This window comes from Pseudorasbora parva, chromosome 4, assembly GCF_024679245.1.
Source record: "Pseudorasbora parva isolate DD20220531a chromosome 4, ASM2467924v1, whole genome shotgun sequence".
In the NCBI taxonomy this organism is placed as follows: domain Eukaryota; kingdom Metazoa; phylum Chordata; class Actinopteri; order Cypriniformes; family Gobionidae; genus Pseudorasbora; species Pseudorasbora parva.
Window position 1 is genome coordinate 44,740,184 of NC_090175.1, and position 17,098 is coordinate 44,757,281.

General features: G+C 38.2%; 1 protein-coding gene across 5 annotated transcripts in view; it reads left to right on the forward strand.

Moving 5' to 3' along the window:
- Nucleotides 1-17,098, forward strand: part of LOC137073435 (zeta-sarcoglycan) — a 438,962-nt gene that overhangs the window by 403,281 nt on the left and 18,583 nt on the right. For all 5 annotated transcript variants that reach the window (XM_067441929.1, XM_067441932.1, XM_067441928.1 and 2 more), the window contains one exon: nucleotides 10,778-10,901. In XM_067441929.1, coding sequence (XP_067298030.1) covers nucleotides 10,778-10,901 — 124 coding nt within the window. The remainder of the gene's footprint in view (nucleotides 1-10,777; nucleotides 10,902-17,098) is intronic.

A 17,098-nucleotide genomic window follows, 5' to 3' on the forward strand; every position in this document is an offset into this window, starting at 1 on the left:
TCACTGAGCTCCTGAGAGTGACCCATTCTTTCACAAATGTTTATAGAAGCAGTCTGCATGCCTAGGTGCTTGATTTTATACTCCTTTGGCTATGTTTGGAACACCTGAATTCAATGATTTGGAGGGGTGTCCCAATGCGTTTGGCTATATAGTGTATGTCTCTGTGTACATAAGGTGGTACTCATCGTCTGAAAGCCTGAATGGTTTTGTGAATACAGATAGACTGGTGTTTGTACTTTTACCACACAAAAATAGCCATGATGGCAAAAAGCATGCACTGTTTCTCATTCATCTTTAATGAATGACATTTTAGTCACTTTAGTGAGAAAGTCCCTAGCAATGTAAACTAGGGGTTGGACAACTGTTGAACAGATTTTCAACATTTATGTGATTAAAGTCAATGTTGACTAGTCGCTGATGACATCATTATTGAGCAAATAAAGGCTGCAACATACTCCACAAGAACAGAGAAAAATTGTCTCGCTCACAGGGCTGCGAGAACAAAATGTCGTCATTTTGTTCTCGCAGCCCTGGTTTGGGAATTCTCGCAGCTTGTTCTCGACACATCGCCTGAGCAGAACTTTTTTCTTGCGGGTGTCCGAGAACTATTGTGTGATTGGTCATACATTGAATGTGGGCGTAGTTAATGCAGTGAAATGCAGATGATCAGCACCTGCTTTTTTAGTGAAGTATGGAATGTAATGGTCAGAACGAACTTTGTTCTTGACACCTTGAGAAAATGAACAAATTTCTCTGTTCATGCAGAGTATGTTCCAAGCTTAAAGGGGCACTTCAGCGCTCGGAAGATGAATCTGTATTTAAACTGAGTCATCAATGTAGTAGAAATGTGAAATTATTTTTGAATTTGGTGCCTCCTAGACTGAGAAAAGTCAGAAAATGTATTTTTGTCTCATGGGGATGAAAGACTACAATTCCCAGAATGCTTCGCTGCCCTGTTAGGCCATTCCCAAAGCCACCAACTGGATTACAGTGACTGAGTTAGAGAAGACACTACAATTAAAAACTGAACGTGTCTGTTCAATATAATGAATGAGTCGCCGCACAAGTATCTGAGCAATAACTGAAGGACTGAGATAAATGAGCTGATGAGCTCTCGTGATGAGAGCTGAGGTAATCGCGACCATTCGCGGCATACATTCACAATGCGAGTTCAGTCTCCCGCGTTTCAGTTCATGCCTTTGCAAGCTTAACTTTCATAGAAATTAATCTGAGAAGTTAAAAGACTTACATTGCTCACCATAGCTCTGTTTAAATGAGTGCCTGCAGCTGCGAGCAGAGCTCTGAGTGTAATCTCCCGTCCCCCATGTGCCGGTTCAAAACATGCTTATTTTGATATTTTGAATATACTCCAGGATTTCTACTGATACAAAGCCATATGCTAATCGCTGAAGTAACCCTTTAAGCCTAACTCGAACATGGCTTGCCTTGTGGACTGCTATGGCATTTCACACATGGCTCCCACACAACAGCTTATTTTAGTCAGTTATTTTGTCTTTGGGGCATTATATTTCTAACAAATTTCTGTTAACTTTAAATCAGATTCAGATAGAGTAGCACATTAAAGTTTACATTTATATGAATACAATAGTGAGCGAGCAATTGCGTGTGAATTAATGCTACCTAGCTGCTTCTCTCTACTAATAGTGAAGCTCTGGGATTTAGTTACTAAGAAATAAATGATAGAACCTTTTGGTTTTTAAACAGCTTTATGAATAAATAAATAAATGAACAGTGTTGAAAATATTTTTCTACGCTATACTGCATGTTACTGAATACTGTTTCTGTGGTGTGATCTACACGTGATGCTCAAGCTACTGTCTGTATGTGTGTGCATTACAGTGCAGCAGCACATTAGTTTAGAATAGCGGTTGCTTATACAATAAGGTGTTATGTGCATTCTCCTAATCAATGTAGGCATTTAGATGGTATAATCAAACACACTTTGTGTAGTGCTCTTGCATTTACTTGTTATTTTAACAGAGCATAAGTGGACTTCAAAGATTTCTTATCCTGTTGTGCCCTCTATAGACTTTGATCAGTGACTAGTTGCTTTCAAGCGTGAAACATCATTGCAGAGCATTAAAGTCAACTAGTCTGGACAACCTCTAGTGTGAACACAGCTTTTAGGGTGCTTACACATCTGTAGTTTGATTCATTTTGTCCAGACCAAGGGCAAAAAAATTACATATCTTGTAGCATTTTTTCAGCCGTTCTGGTTCCTTTTCACACCAAACTGGTTGCTTAGGTCCGAATCAGTTGGTAAAACGAACCAAAATGCAATAATGTGACAACATCCACATCTTTCGTTGGCCCGATGTGTCTTTGAATGTAGTTCCTAAACTGCTCTTTGATTGGTCAGAATTAATGTGCGGGAAAATTCCAACGGAACTCCAGGAAGTAAACAAGAGGAGGAAAAGACAGCAGTTAACAAGCCAATTTTGTAAGTCATACTATTGTAAAGATGAGTGCGAAGGCTGATTGTATCCCTGATCATCATACTAGTTTGTACACCACTTTAGCCAAACTTTACATTTCGAAACTGAAGCGCAGATGCGGATGTAAAATAATGTTTTAATGCACTGCCAAGGCGAAGGCACAGCTGACTGCGGCAGTAGGTTTAGTAAAAAAAAAATTGCAGTTCTTTAGGCCTTTGGGTCTGTTTGAGGTGGGATCACATTCTCACCATAAACACACTGCTCCAGTGTTCATTTGAAAGCAAACAGAGACACTTCTGCGGTCCTCTTTTGGTGTGCACCCGTGTGTGATAGCCACATTCACAACTGCCCAAATGAACTGCACCAAGGGGCACAACAAACTCTAGTGCGATTCAACTGAACTAAATGAGGCAAGTGTGAAAGCATCCTAAGACCATGTCCTAACTACACAGGACGTGATGCCGCAACATGCGATAAAAGGTATCTTTTCCATTTTAATTAGAGATTTTGTCCTAACCAGCCGCAACTGCGACACGCGATGAATCTATTTTAGAAACGGTTTCTATTTTTGTGTGTCGTTGCATCTGGAACAACAACATAAAACATGCCAATGTTAATCTCAGATAGTGTTTATATGCTTTATTTAATGTTAAAAGTGTGTAACGTTACTTTGAATATCATTTAGCGCTCCCATCTTGAAAAAAAACACATCGGCCCTCATTTATCAATCTTTCGTAGAAACGGGCATATATGCTGGCGTAAGATTATGCTTACACTCCTCTCACCGCCTGATTTATGAAGCTGTGCGCACCTCTGCAATCCAGGTGTAAGCAATACTTGCCCTTGATAACTGCCGCGGCTGAAAATGATCGTCATTAGAATAACTCGCCCCTATATATTCAAGTCTCCGCCTCCCCCACGCCCTCATTTTACGCCATGGACACACGGAAGACTAGCCTAGAAATCTAGACGCACCCTAGCGGCAGCAAATTTAATCTGCCCGCAAGTGTCGTCTAGGAACTCTCAATACCCTTCTGAGCTGTATTCCTCAAAATCTGGACGGCCCAATCACATCGTGTATAGAGTCGGCGGGCGGGTCCATAATGACGACGGCCGAGTTGCGTTTGCGTGCTTCTAGTAAACACAGAAACTGGCGAACGGCGGCGGTCTTTCGAATCAGCTTTGACTGCGATTCTGGAAGACTTGGAGTTAAGCTTTTCTCTGAGAAAAGAACAAAGAACGGCACTGAAGTCATTCTTAAAAAGGGAAGATGTGTTCGGAGTTTAGCCGACCGGATACGGTGAATGTTTAATCTATCAACAAGCTTGTTTCACCTTCGTTGCTCTGGTTGGTGTAGCGCTATCCTATCGCGTGCAGAGGGAGTTTGAAAGACAACCGTTTATCCCGCCCCTCGGATTGATCCCTGTCTATGGTGAGTTTCCAGACCAAACATCTTGATGTGGGTCTGGCTTGTCAGGCTAACGGAAGACGGCAACGAAGCGAAACTTCTCTGACGTGGAGATCGAGACCATAGATATCCATAATAAAGGCTAGATGTCTTACGGCGGAGTCATCACCGGTGGCCATCTTGTCACAGGCAAGCTTTCTGTCGGGCTCTGTGGAACCTTATGTAAGGTGAGTGATCTGTACGAACATAAATACTCTTATCTCGCTGAAATCTTGACGGATTTACAAATGGTTTGGTTTCTTACAAACGTAATTATTAACATGACTACAAATCTGGATGCTTTAACACGTTGAAATTGTAGCTTTTCGTTTCGATAAGCGACTTAAACTTGCAGCTTGTGTATCACGGCTAATTTACGTGCACGTTATCAATGCTGAGACCACAATCGAGCTGTTCAATTATATAGGTTTTATTAACACCAATAACGATTTTATGATTTTATGATTTTATGATGTAATATTCTTATTATAAAAGTAATATATATATAATTTCTCATGTTGCCATTCGGTACACAGTTTTAGTAGCCTATATATTGATTTAACATAAATACCTTTTTTATTGCACCTATCTGTTCTGTTCAATGTTACTTTCATATTGAAGTCCATGGTTATACTTATTCATAAGTATGTAGTGTCATAACTACATCTCTGATGTTTATAACAAATGAAACAGTTTGAAAATCGGTTGAAAATTGAGCAAGTTATGGCTAGTTAAAAGTACATGCACCATTAAAAAACACTGTTACGAGTGAGTTAGCTGCCTGTGACAAGATGGCCGCCAGTTGCGGACAGCGACCTCCATTGGCCAACAGCGCGCACGGGACATCTAGCCTTTATTATAGATATCTATGATCGAGACCATCACCAGGGAAGTGGGAAAAAAATCAAAATTGTTTTATTTGGGAGTTTAAAGAGTGGGATTAAAGGCGCCCACAAAAACTAAATATGGACCTAAATTAAGAGTACTGTTAATAGTGTGGGGGTTGAGAAGTCCACTCCAGCAGTTTAAATAGCTGTTTGGATGAGAAATTACCTATCACAATGCATTATTTTACAGCACATGTTTTGAAACCATTAGCATTTAATTTCTTATCACGGCACATGTATTGGGATGTACAATAGTGATGATGATGTGATGTGGAGTACCATTCATTCACATTAATAACTGCATGACAATTCGACAAATAAGCATGACAAATGACATAAGATTCTTCTTATTATTATTATGATTTTTATTATTAATGATGCTTATTGTTATTTAGAAGAAGAATGTTATTATTATTATTATTATTATTATTATTATTATTATTATTATTATTATTATTATTGTTGTTGTTATTATTATTATTATTTTATAGAAGAATGTAATTTTTATTATTTTGTCAGTCTGAATTATTTTCAATCTCAGTCCGTGCGCAGCTGCTGGGCTTAACCCTGAAACGTCAGGTAAAGCGCACAGGCTCGCAACTGGAGGAATAAATGACTACAAATCGAATGCTTTGGTAAAGTCACACAAATTAAACATTGAAGTCCATGTTGCACAAAAATAAACACTGACGTTTATAATTACTATGTTGTTGTTTTTTACAGTGTGTCATAATATAGCAGATCTTTGTCAGTGCGTTTTGTGGTGTTAAGAATTGTTTTTCTGCGCATTTTTGCACTAACTCAAAGCGAGCGTACACCACCTCCTGAGCTGGTGTAGGATTTGAGTTTGTCGTACCGTCACTGTGGTTTTGGGTGTATGCAAGGTGTATGCTGGAAATTTGGTGTACGCACTTTTGATAAATGACGGCCATTGAAACAAGAGTGTTCAAACTGTGAACAAACAAGTATATTCTATGACAATGATTGTTTAAATAACTCAGTATGTATTTTTAGTAGTTTAAAATATTTGTGAATTTAATAAAGTACTTATTCATTTTCTTGCGAGTTCTTGCAAGATTAATCTCTGGTGCCGCTAGAGCACCGCCCACACGCTGTTCTGATTGGGTGCTGTTTTTGATTGAGTCGCGTCGCGTCTGCTGTGGACAGACAAGTTGCTTTTCGCTGGAATCTTATCACGTCATGTGTCGTTAGGACACGGTTTTAGAATGATTTCTCAAGGATCATGTGAGACTGAAAACAGGCTATGTTTGCCATCATTATGAAAGTAAATTGATGCCATAAAGAATTGCATGTGCAGGGTAAGATTTGTGAAAGTGTAAATAAGATTGCAAGTGTAAATTAAATTTGCATGCGCAATATCAGTTTTGTAAAGGTGTAAATCGTCTTTCAAGTGTAAGAAAAAATTATTTGCAGCATTTTACTGTTATTCTTAAGTGTAATTCCGTCTTTCGGATGAGACATTAAACCGAGGTCCTGACTCTCTGTGGTCATTAAAAATCCCAGGATGTCTTTCGGAAAAAAAAGAGTAGGGGTGTAACCGCGGCATCCTGGCCAAATTTGCCCATTGGCCCCTCTCCATCATGGCCTCCTAATAATCCCCATATCCTGATTGGCTTCATCACTCGGTCTCCTCTCCACCAATCAGCTGGTGTGTGGTGAGCGTTCTGGCGCAATATGGCTGCCGCCGCATCATCCAGGTGGGTGCTGCACATTGGTGGTGGTTGAGGAGATTCCCCCCTTCAATGTAAAGCGCTTTGAGTGCCTTGAAAAGCGCTATATAAATCGAACACATTATTATTATTTTTTATTATTATTATTAATTCATGTATTATGAAATTGCAGCTTCATGCTAACGAAAATAAATATGATCTGTATTCTTCTGACTTCCATTTTTCTGTGCTTACACTTTTGACACGTTTCTTTCGCCAAAATCCAGCCAAAATCATTGCACGCATGTGAACAGTCAGGAACTGCAAAACTGACTGACCATGTAAAATCAACCTTTGTGTAAAAAAATGAACTGTTGCAAATGTCTAAATGACTTGATTTTGTTCAGTTCCATCTACAGCAATCTTATTTATACTTTCACAAATCTTACCCTGCGCATCCAATTCTTTATGTCATTAGTTACTTTCATACATCACAGAAGAAGAAAAAAGTTCTGCATTATTTAAACAAATGCAGCCATAGTAAACCTAGATTTCTCCATTCTAAAACATGTCCTATCTGTTGTTCTTTTTTTTTTTTTGATGAACAACAATCTAAATTGCTCTCTAACTCTCTCTATATATATCTTTTTCGCTCATTTCTGTCTCTTTTCATCTTGGTTTGAAGTACACCTGAAGTGGTTCCTTCCCAAGACACATGGTCTCACTCGAGTGAATGATATTCTTCGACAGGAGTGAAATAAGATACAATATCATTCCTTTATTCCTGTAACCTCCTTCTTCGCCGCGGCAGTGCTTTAGAGACCCAATGGGCCTACCTTATTCCTGCTTCCCTTTCTGACCATGGCTGTCCCCCAGTTCTATCGCTATCAATTAAATTATCAGCAATGGATGCGCACGGGCATGAAATTGCTTTACGTTTTCTCACAGGGTCTTGCTGCCAGCCACAATTTCCCCAGCTACATTTCACACAGCAGACTGGTGTGCTGCGAAAAGTCATTTTTGAGCGATTCGAGGATTTGTCAGGGAATGTTGAAGACAAGAAATGAGCCATTGGGCCACAAGCTCAGCGAGCTATAGAGGAAACCCACTCAGAGGGTCAAGAGCTCCAGTGAATTTTCTTAAAAGCCCTCAATTTGGCACCATTATCAGCAAGGTTGCGATTCAGGTTTTAGCATATGTGATGATTGTGATGATACTCATGTTAAGAAAAGCAGCAATGTCTCACCAACGAAACTTCTGCAACTTTCTAAATGAGTTTCTAAGTCCTCTTGGTTTTCTCCTATAACATCAGGGAGCCTAGTAAGTGAGAATCACACAGAGAGGAGCTCTAAAACTCAGGGAGGCTTGAAAATGTCAAATGCAACACTTTTCTCATCTTTGGCTTTGGCTGATGTTCATTTACCCATAGTACAGTGTCATTCATCAATCTGAAAGGCTGCAACCAAAAGTAAATACTCGGAGAGGAACATGAAGTCAAAGGTTAGCTGTTGGTATTGAGCTGCTTAATGTCATCATTGGTCTTATTCTCAAAAGTCAAAAGTCAGTACCCAGCTTCTGTGACCATGAGCATGTTGGAGACATAGTGATAAATGATACGTCGAAGCACACAAAACTCATGAGAGGAGAAAATCTAATTTGGTAGCTTATTGTAGAAAGGTTTGCAAAAGTAAGAAAAAATGTATTTTAAAAAACAACCAATTTTTTTTTTTTTTTTTTTTTTTTTTTGAGAGAGAGAGTGGGTGAGAGGTTCATCTAAAGTCCAAAAAATCTTTTTGTACTTATGTATGAAATCACAAATTCTAGATTTTAATATGATTAACTGCAAAGACACCTAACACGTACAGTACTTGTAGATATTTACATAGATATGTCCATGTAGATATTTATCTTAGTTGCATCAAAAGCACATCATAGAAATTGCCTGACATGTTGTGGCAGCCAAAGTCAAACTACAAAAGGCAGATTTGGATTAGCATAAGAGCAATATTTTTTAAATTGTAAGATTGCAATCTGATTTAACCCCATGCTTCAGAACTTTACATATGCATTCATATGGCACACAGTCCCCACATTTCAGTTTTGGGCTGGTGTCCTTGAGCTACAACCTCACAGTGTGAATCTAGCAGATATATTACATATTTATCACTGTAACATTCACTGTTGAATTCTTTTTTCTAGGACTTTCTTGGCCTTATAGCTCAGTAAACCTGAAAGCTACCAGTCAGAACACCAACACCAATGTCTTTTGAACAAGGACCAAAGATTTTCAGTAGAAAGCAAAAGGAGTATAAATGTGATGTTAGTGTAAAATTCTAAAGGGTCATATTTATTTATTGGTTTTTAAAGGACTGTAACAAATATCCCGACACATAAATTTGTCAGAGTGGCAGAAAAGGTCAAGCTGTATGTTTGAATGGGTGAATTTGCTGGCAGAATAATGAATCAGGTAGATAAGAGACTAAAGCAGGCCTTTCTTATCTTCCATATAAAATCAAGACCACTCTCTGCTCACATATTTTGTTTTGCTGCAGAATTGAAGACCTTTATTTTTATTTATTTTTTACTGGATTTATCTTTTTCAGAAGACAGGAGATCTTGTAGATAGACCAAGGGAGGAAAGAAAAAAGTTTTTAAAAAGAGAGAACCATTAAATCAATTAGTTAATTTCTGTCTTATCATTAAATACCACATCACTGCTGCCTGTATTGTGTTTTGATGCTACAAATACAATAGTGTTTTAGTTTGTTTTAAACTTTTTTAATCATCTGTATGTGCGTTTAAAGGCACAATATGTAAAATTCCGCCGCTTGTGTTCACCTATTCAAACAAAGGTGTAGCTTGATGACACTGAGATTGAGCACGGATTCATGGGCGATCAAATATTCAGTGGAAATCCATGGCTGCGTCCTCATGGAAACCTAGGCAGCCGACTCGTTGTCTCGCTGCCTTATAAGGCAATGACTTGTAAGGCAGCGTTTTGTGCACAAAGGCACCTCACGAAACAAATTTTGGACAGACTTCTAAGGCAGTTTAACAGTTTAATGATCAACAGCAAAATAGAGCCAGCTTTGGTGAGAAAAACACATATTTAATTACTACATTAGTAATTTCTCGCAAGAAATTACATCAGAAGTGGAAAATATTGGCAAAAAAAAAAAAAACACAAACTGACCAGCAAACGCACATTTTGGACCCCATCTTATTTTCCCAGCTCAACTGTCAGGTGACTCCCTCAGACGCTATGCTCAGTCGTCCCAGTTCCTTGGTTAAAACAGCAATTTTATCACAATTTAGAAATAGTTGGAAACATCTGGGATATTGTGAGAACTCTATGGAACAAAAGATATAACACTGGTCTTTTTGTGTGTGTGTGTGTGGATATTTACTGCAAAAATCCTACATGGTGCACCTTTAATATATTACCAACCCCAAATTTTCAACAGTAGCATGGTTCACCCAAACATTTAATTTCCATTATTACTTTGTTTTAGAACTAATTTCATATTCTGAGTGAACTGCTGTGTTCATTTGAGTCAAATTAAATGAAAAATCATTGTCATTTTTTACTTTTGCAGCACATATTGTGAAGTGCATTGACTAATTCGATAACAACTTTCCTTTTTTGTTGATGTCACACAGACCATGCAGGCTATGAACAATGGCAACCAATAGCCAAATAGTTAGCAATTATTTCTTTCTTTCTGGCTCCATTCTGCTAAGTAATACTCGCTCCTTCACTATCAAGTTCATTCTAGATCAATAAAATCAAGTCATGTTCTCTCTTTTGTCCCTTTTGTCTCATTTAGTGTCCTGTTTTGCTTTGACAAACTCCATGGTACAGAAGTACAATGCAGTTCATGTTGACATACTTGCAAAGATTTGTTAAAATCCTTTTCTTTCTCTCTTTCCTGATCAATATTGTTTCTTTTTCAGTGTTTTAAGGTGGTGGATAATCAGAAGTGGACAGTTCATTAAGTTATCTCATTCTCTGACAGATCTCATGTTGATTATTTTCTACCATGCTCTTGAGCTTTAAAGTTTGCACATTATTTTTTGTCTCTTACAAGTCTCATATAGCACTAAATAGAATTGACTATGAATGCCTCACAATGCCTCAAATAATTGAATTGTTCATTGAGTCATCTGAACAATGTCACTCACTAGAATGAATCAGGCTTTCTTTCTTTTTTTCATGAGAGAGAAGACTTTTGATTATTATTTACCCAGGTGAGAGCTGTGAGCATTAAAAACAGTGATTTGTGGTCATTTTTTCTTAATTATGTCTTCCTCTAACAGGCTTGAGTCTCCGACAAGGACACTGACACTGGAGGCTCCAAAAGGTGTTGAAGTGAACGCGGGAGTAGGGGAATTCAAAACTACTTGTAGGAAAGATCTCACTTTAGAGTCTTCAGAAGGAGAGGTGAGTGTGTGAAATTGTATTGGGGAATCCATGCAGATGTCAAAAAGGTTAAAAAGGTTATTTCATGGCATCTATGTTTTCATGAATAACTTTTAACATCCATGGAACTCCATAAAATAATCTTTATAGTGGGAAGACTATCTTGCAAAATTGATTCTTCTGTGGCATTACTGACTAACGGCGGTTATACAGATGAAAAAAATAAAAAATTAAATTATATATATATATATATATATATATATATATATATATATATATATATATATATATATATATATATATATATATATATATATATATATATATATACATACATACATACATACATACATACATACATACATACATACATACATACATACATACATACATACATACATACATACATACATACATACATACATACATACATACATACATACATACATACATACATACATACATACATACATACATACATACATACATACATACATACATACATACATACATACATACATACATACATACATACATACATACATACATACATACATACATACAAACATACATACATACATACATACATACATACATCTTCAAATTAAGATATTTTTTAATTAAATCTCTATTGAAATCTCATTCACCCAAAGTGTTGAGGCCTCAAAAAATGTATAAATGAATCAATCAGTTTAGTCCACTTTATATGATGAACCGATTTAATTTATGCTTTTATTCACATAAACATTGATCAATTCACACTGGTCGATCCTGCTCTTGCACAAGAACCAAGGATTTTTGTTTATAAGCAGTGACCTTTCATTGACTCTACTCATAGATGTGTGTTGATCATTGTGTTATTAGATCTGTTCATCATATGAAGCGATTGTGTCTGTGGATTAAACTGCTCAAATCATAAGCGGCTTTCCTTATTGCACATGCATTTGTTGGAGTTTCCTCTTATGGCACAAAATATATGTGAGGAGAATATTCAAATGAATCATGCGAGGTGATTTACTAAGGTTTGCACTTTGTCAGTTTACTGGTGTCTGTGCCATTATTTACCTCCCAAAAAAGCATGTCTTAAACGAGACGCTGGCTGGTAGATTTGGTTGGTGATTATGGAAATGATCCTGCTGCGTCTGTGTTCATTAATTTGCGTGGCGTCAGTAGATCATGCGCACAACTGTCCACTCCCATCACTACGCTCACGCTAATTTGCTCTGTTTAGTGAATCGAGCCCATAGTCTAATGAACTAACAGAAACCTGTTTCCGTATGGTATTATTGGTTTAATTTGAAGATTTTAAAAGATTTGACAAATTTTAAAAGCAATGTGTGTTGAAATCCCAGTAAATCAAAAGTAAATCCCTTTTTTTCACACAAGTAGAGCATGTACTTGTGTAAAGAGCTCTGAGTGAGTTATCTAATGTTCACATCTCATATGTGTTACATTAGACCTTTTGTTCATGTGGTAGATGTGACTTCACACAGTCCTATCTGGTCAGATGTGAGTGGCTCATGTCCTCATGAATTACCTCAACCAAACACTTCCTACATACGTCAGATCTTTTCCTTCATCATGCTCTTGATTTTTTTTCTGTTCTTTTGTCTTTCTCTGTCTACAAGCCATATTCACTGTTCAGTAATTGCAGTGTTAGTGTAATTCTAAGAGCACCTTGAACATGTTTAGATTATCCATGCTCAACGCCACCCGCCACCCCCTTTTGTTCAAATTAGAGCCGTCATGTTGAGCTGCCTAGCTCTCTTTCTTCCCCTCTCTTCCGTTGTCTCTCTCTCCTTCTCCTATCTCACTTTAGTAACTGCCCAGGCTATTTAATTAACTTCCATGAGTCCAAGTCATATATCATGCTGTTCTGTCACCTCTTTGGGAACTTTTTTTTTTCTTCTTTTTTCTTCTTTCGTGCCTGAGATAGCAGGATGGTGCAGTGAGGAGAGATGAAAGAAAACATCATTGATGCAGAGTAAAGGCATTTGTAAAAACTTGGTAATTATCTTAAAATAGTAGTTCACACTAAAATAAATAGTTATTTACTCATTCAACTGTCTTTTTTTAGTGGGAAACGAAAGGAGAAATTTCAGGGAATATCCTAGTCACTCTGTTCCATGAACTACATGAACTACAGTGAATGGGGACTGGGAAAGTATTACTTCAGTGATTAGTTGTGCACTATATTCCAAGTCTTTTGGAGCCATGCGATAGCGTTGTCTTACAAACAACTGTTAATCACTTATATCCTTCCAATCCTTTAGCATCTATGAGAAAAGGGTCAGTTAGACAAGGTCTAGACACCAGACTTGAGTGTCGTGTCGTGTCACTACAAACTCAGATATAACCCATTATAATCAGTGATGCTGTCTACACTAAATGCGACATGACCATAGACTTAAAAAAAAAACAGATGGACAACACATATTCACTCTCTTCCGTTAACCCATTTAATCCCACCGGTCACAATAGTGACCGTAAAAAAATGTTTCATTTCTAAGGCTATAAAAATGTTACTGAATGATCTATCAATGCATTTCCAGCAGATATTGAAATAATAAAGGGTCTCAATGAAATATGTGCAGTGTTGCATGTTTATGTAAAATTGTCACATGACCAGAGCTGTTTACTTCCTGTTTGCGCCAAGAGAAGAGGATGGCAGCAAGAAAGCTCCCAAAGAAAAGGATAGTAAAGGATGTTAACATAAGGATGGAACATAGATTTTTGGTACACATCATGTTTAAGGTGTCTAGTATTGATATATGCATTTGCAATTATTCAACTTTGTTTAATGTGGCCATAGAACTCACAAACATGTCAACGGCAACAATAGTGACCGGTGGGATAACCCCTTGTATCTATATGCTAATACACATAGGCTAACTGTTCTACCTTACTTTCTGCTACTATCTAACTTTCTACCTAATTTTAAACAGACACACACAGACACACATGCACCCACACACACACACACACACACACACACACACACGCACACACGGACCCAAGGAAGACTAGCTAACTAGCTAATTCTGCTGCTCCCAAGGGCCTCTAAGCACCCAACGAGGGTCCAGACAGAAGCCCCAAGGGCCTCTAAGCACCCGAGGGTCCATCCAGAAGCCCCAAGGGCCTCTAAGCATCCGAGGGTCCATCCAGAAGCCCCAAGGGCCTATAAACACCCGATAGTCCAGACAGAAGACCCAAGGGCCTCTAAGCACCTGATGTTCCAGCAAGAAGACCCAAGGGCCTCTAAACGCCCAAGGGTCAAGACAGAAGCCCCAAGGGCCTCTAAGCACCCGACGAGGGTACATCCAGAAGCCCCAAGGGCCTCTAAGCACCCGCTGGTCCAGACAGAAGACCCAAAGGCCTCTAAGCACCCGATGGTCCAGCCAGAAGACCCAAGGACCTCTAAACGCCCGAGGGTCCAGACAGAAGCCCCAAGGGCCTCTAAGCACCCAACGAGGGTCCATCCAGAAGCCCCAAGGGCCTCTAAGCATCCGAGGGTCCATCCAGAAGCCTCAAGGGCCTATAAACGCCGATAGTCCAGACAGAAGACCCAAGGGCCTCTAAGCACCTGATGGTCCAGCCAGAAGACCCAAGGGCCTCTAAACGCCCGAGGGTCCAGACAGAAGCCCCAAGGGCCTCTAAACGCACAATGGTCCAGACAGAAGACCCTAGGGCCTCTAAGCACCCGATGGTCCAGCCAGAAGACCCAAGGGTCTCTAAATGCCCGAGGGTCCAGACAGAAGCCCCAAGGGCCTCTAAGCACCCAACGAGGGTCCATCCAGAAGCCCCAAGGGCCTCTAAGCACCCGAGAGTCCATCCAGAAGCCCCCTGGGCCCATAAACGCCCGATAGTCCAAACAGAAGACCCAAGGGCCTCTAAGCACCCGATGGTCCAGCCAGAAGACCCAAGGGCCTCTAAACGCCCGAGGGCCCAGCCAGAAGCCCCAAGGGCCTCTAAGCACCCGACAAGAGTCCATCCAGAAGACCCAAGCACCCGAGGGTCCATCCAGAAGACCCTAGGGCCTCTAAGCACCTGAGGGTCCAGCCAGAAGACCCAAGGGCCTCTAAACGCCAAAGGGTTCAGCCAAGTCAGCCAGAAGAACCAAGGGCAAAACTGCAAGTGGTCAAAAGTAAAGATGGAGTATTTAAGCGATCCAATAGTATAAGGCATATATGTAAAATATTCACACTACAATGAGAGAGCATTTAGAGGCAATGCGGGAATTTTTAAAAGTGATAATAACTAGCCTTTGATATAAGGATTTTATACACTCTTACAAACACACACACACACACACACACACACACACACACACACACACACACACACACACACACACACACACACACACACACACACACACTCATAAAACACTCACAAACACACTCATAAACACACTCATAAACACACTCACACTCACAAACACACTGCACAGGTTAAATAGACCTACACTGTAAAAAAATACCCATCAAATTTACGGTAATAAACCGGCAGCTCTGGTTGCCAGAACTTTTCCGTAAAAAATACGGCAGTAACGTTTTAGGTTTTACGGGAAAACAGCATATAATTTAAAGGTTTTTAATGCGGTTATTACGGTTAATACTGGTTTATTTTACAGTTAAAAACCCTATAATTTGAAAGTTTATATAGAAATAATTATGTGTACACAGTACACTATAAAACAATAATGGTAAAAAAAAAAATATTGAACCAAAATATTAAGTTACCAACTTTCAATTGAAACAATTGAAATGCTAATATCTGTTATTTTCCTTTTATATAATTTGACAATCACCAATTATAGTGGTGATGAGAATCACATGATGAATCAAAGCTCATCACACGCAGCTTTTGGAGGGACAATATTAACATATAGAAGGTGCACACACAAACACTAAACACCAAACACCATCATGGTAGCACACATGATGTTTTAAAAATGCAATAAACATTAATTTAACAATATTAGATGTAACATAAAACCTTAATGTACATAAGTGATTAGAAAAAACTAAGAAGAAACAGTTAATTCAATGAAAATGCATCAAATGCGAAGTGTCACGTGGGGAATTCTGGGAATGTCAATTTACGTTTTTTACCGTTAATTACACAATGACCTGTTCTTTTTCACTTCGAAAAACTGTAAATTTAACGGTATTTTACTGTAAAATAAAATAAAATGTATAAACCTTTAAATTATACTGTTTTGAACTGTAAAATAAATGTTTTTTAACCGTAATTATTACATTATAAACCTTTAAATTATATGCTGCTGTCCCGTAAAACCTTAAACGTTACTGCCGTATTTTTTACGGTAAAGTTCTGGCAACCACAGCTGCCGGTTTTTTACCGTAAATTTTATGGGGATCTTTTTTACAGTGTACACTGTAAAACAAACTACAAAAAACTGTTATTTTTACAGGAAAATGCTGGCAGCTGTGGTTACCAGAGAATTATGAATCTATGCGCACTATGAAATTCAAAATTAAGTCTGTGGTTAGAGGAGGCACAGTTTTTTTTCATTTTTATTAAAAATAAATAGAAAACCAGTAAGTATTACATTAAAATGTAAAGCATAAGTGAAGCAAAAGCATTACAAAATCTATGTATGTAAACTGCATATACATTTTCAATGCATTTGGATTATTTTTACATAGACAAATTAATAAACTAAAGATGATTGATATATGCCAGTTATACATAAATGAAACAGTTAGGAATTATGTAAAAGTACACAGAAAAACACCCATGTTAAATTAACACTTCCTAGTGTTAATGTGTATGCTCACTACTGAGTTAAAGTACCATTGAAGCAGTGTTGAAGTTAATGAGATAATTAATTGATGATTGAACATTAATGATGAACACCTGATGATAATGAACAGAATCACTAAAGGAAAGAGAAACACGAGAACTACGACTGACTTCAGCCACAGCTTTAGATGAAATCAACTGAAGATAAAAGAAGACATTAAATCTCTGAAGATCCCATCAGAGGATTAAATAACTCCACAAACAGCATTACCAGCTTCATGCATTACTAACCAAACTGATTTTATTGTTGTAATTTATGTTTTAAATAAAATAATAGTTTTATTTGAAGTCACCATGATGGTGAGCAGTGTTTGCTTTAGCTGGGCTCTTGACCCTTGACCCTCCAACATTAGTTTTCTGGCTGCTTTAACTGTGTTTGTAAAGCACTT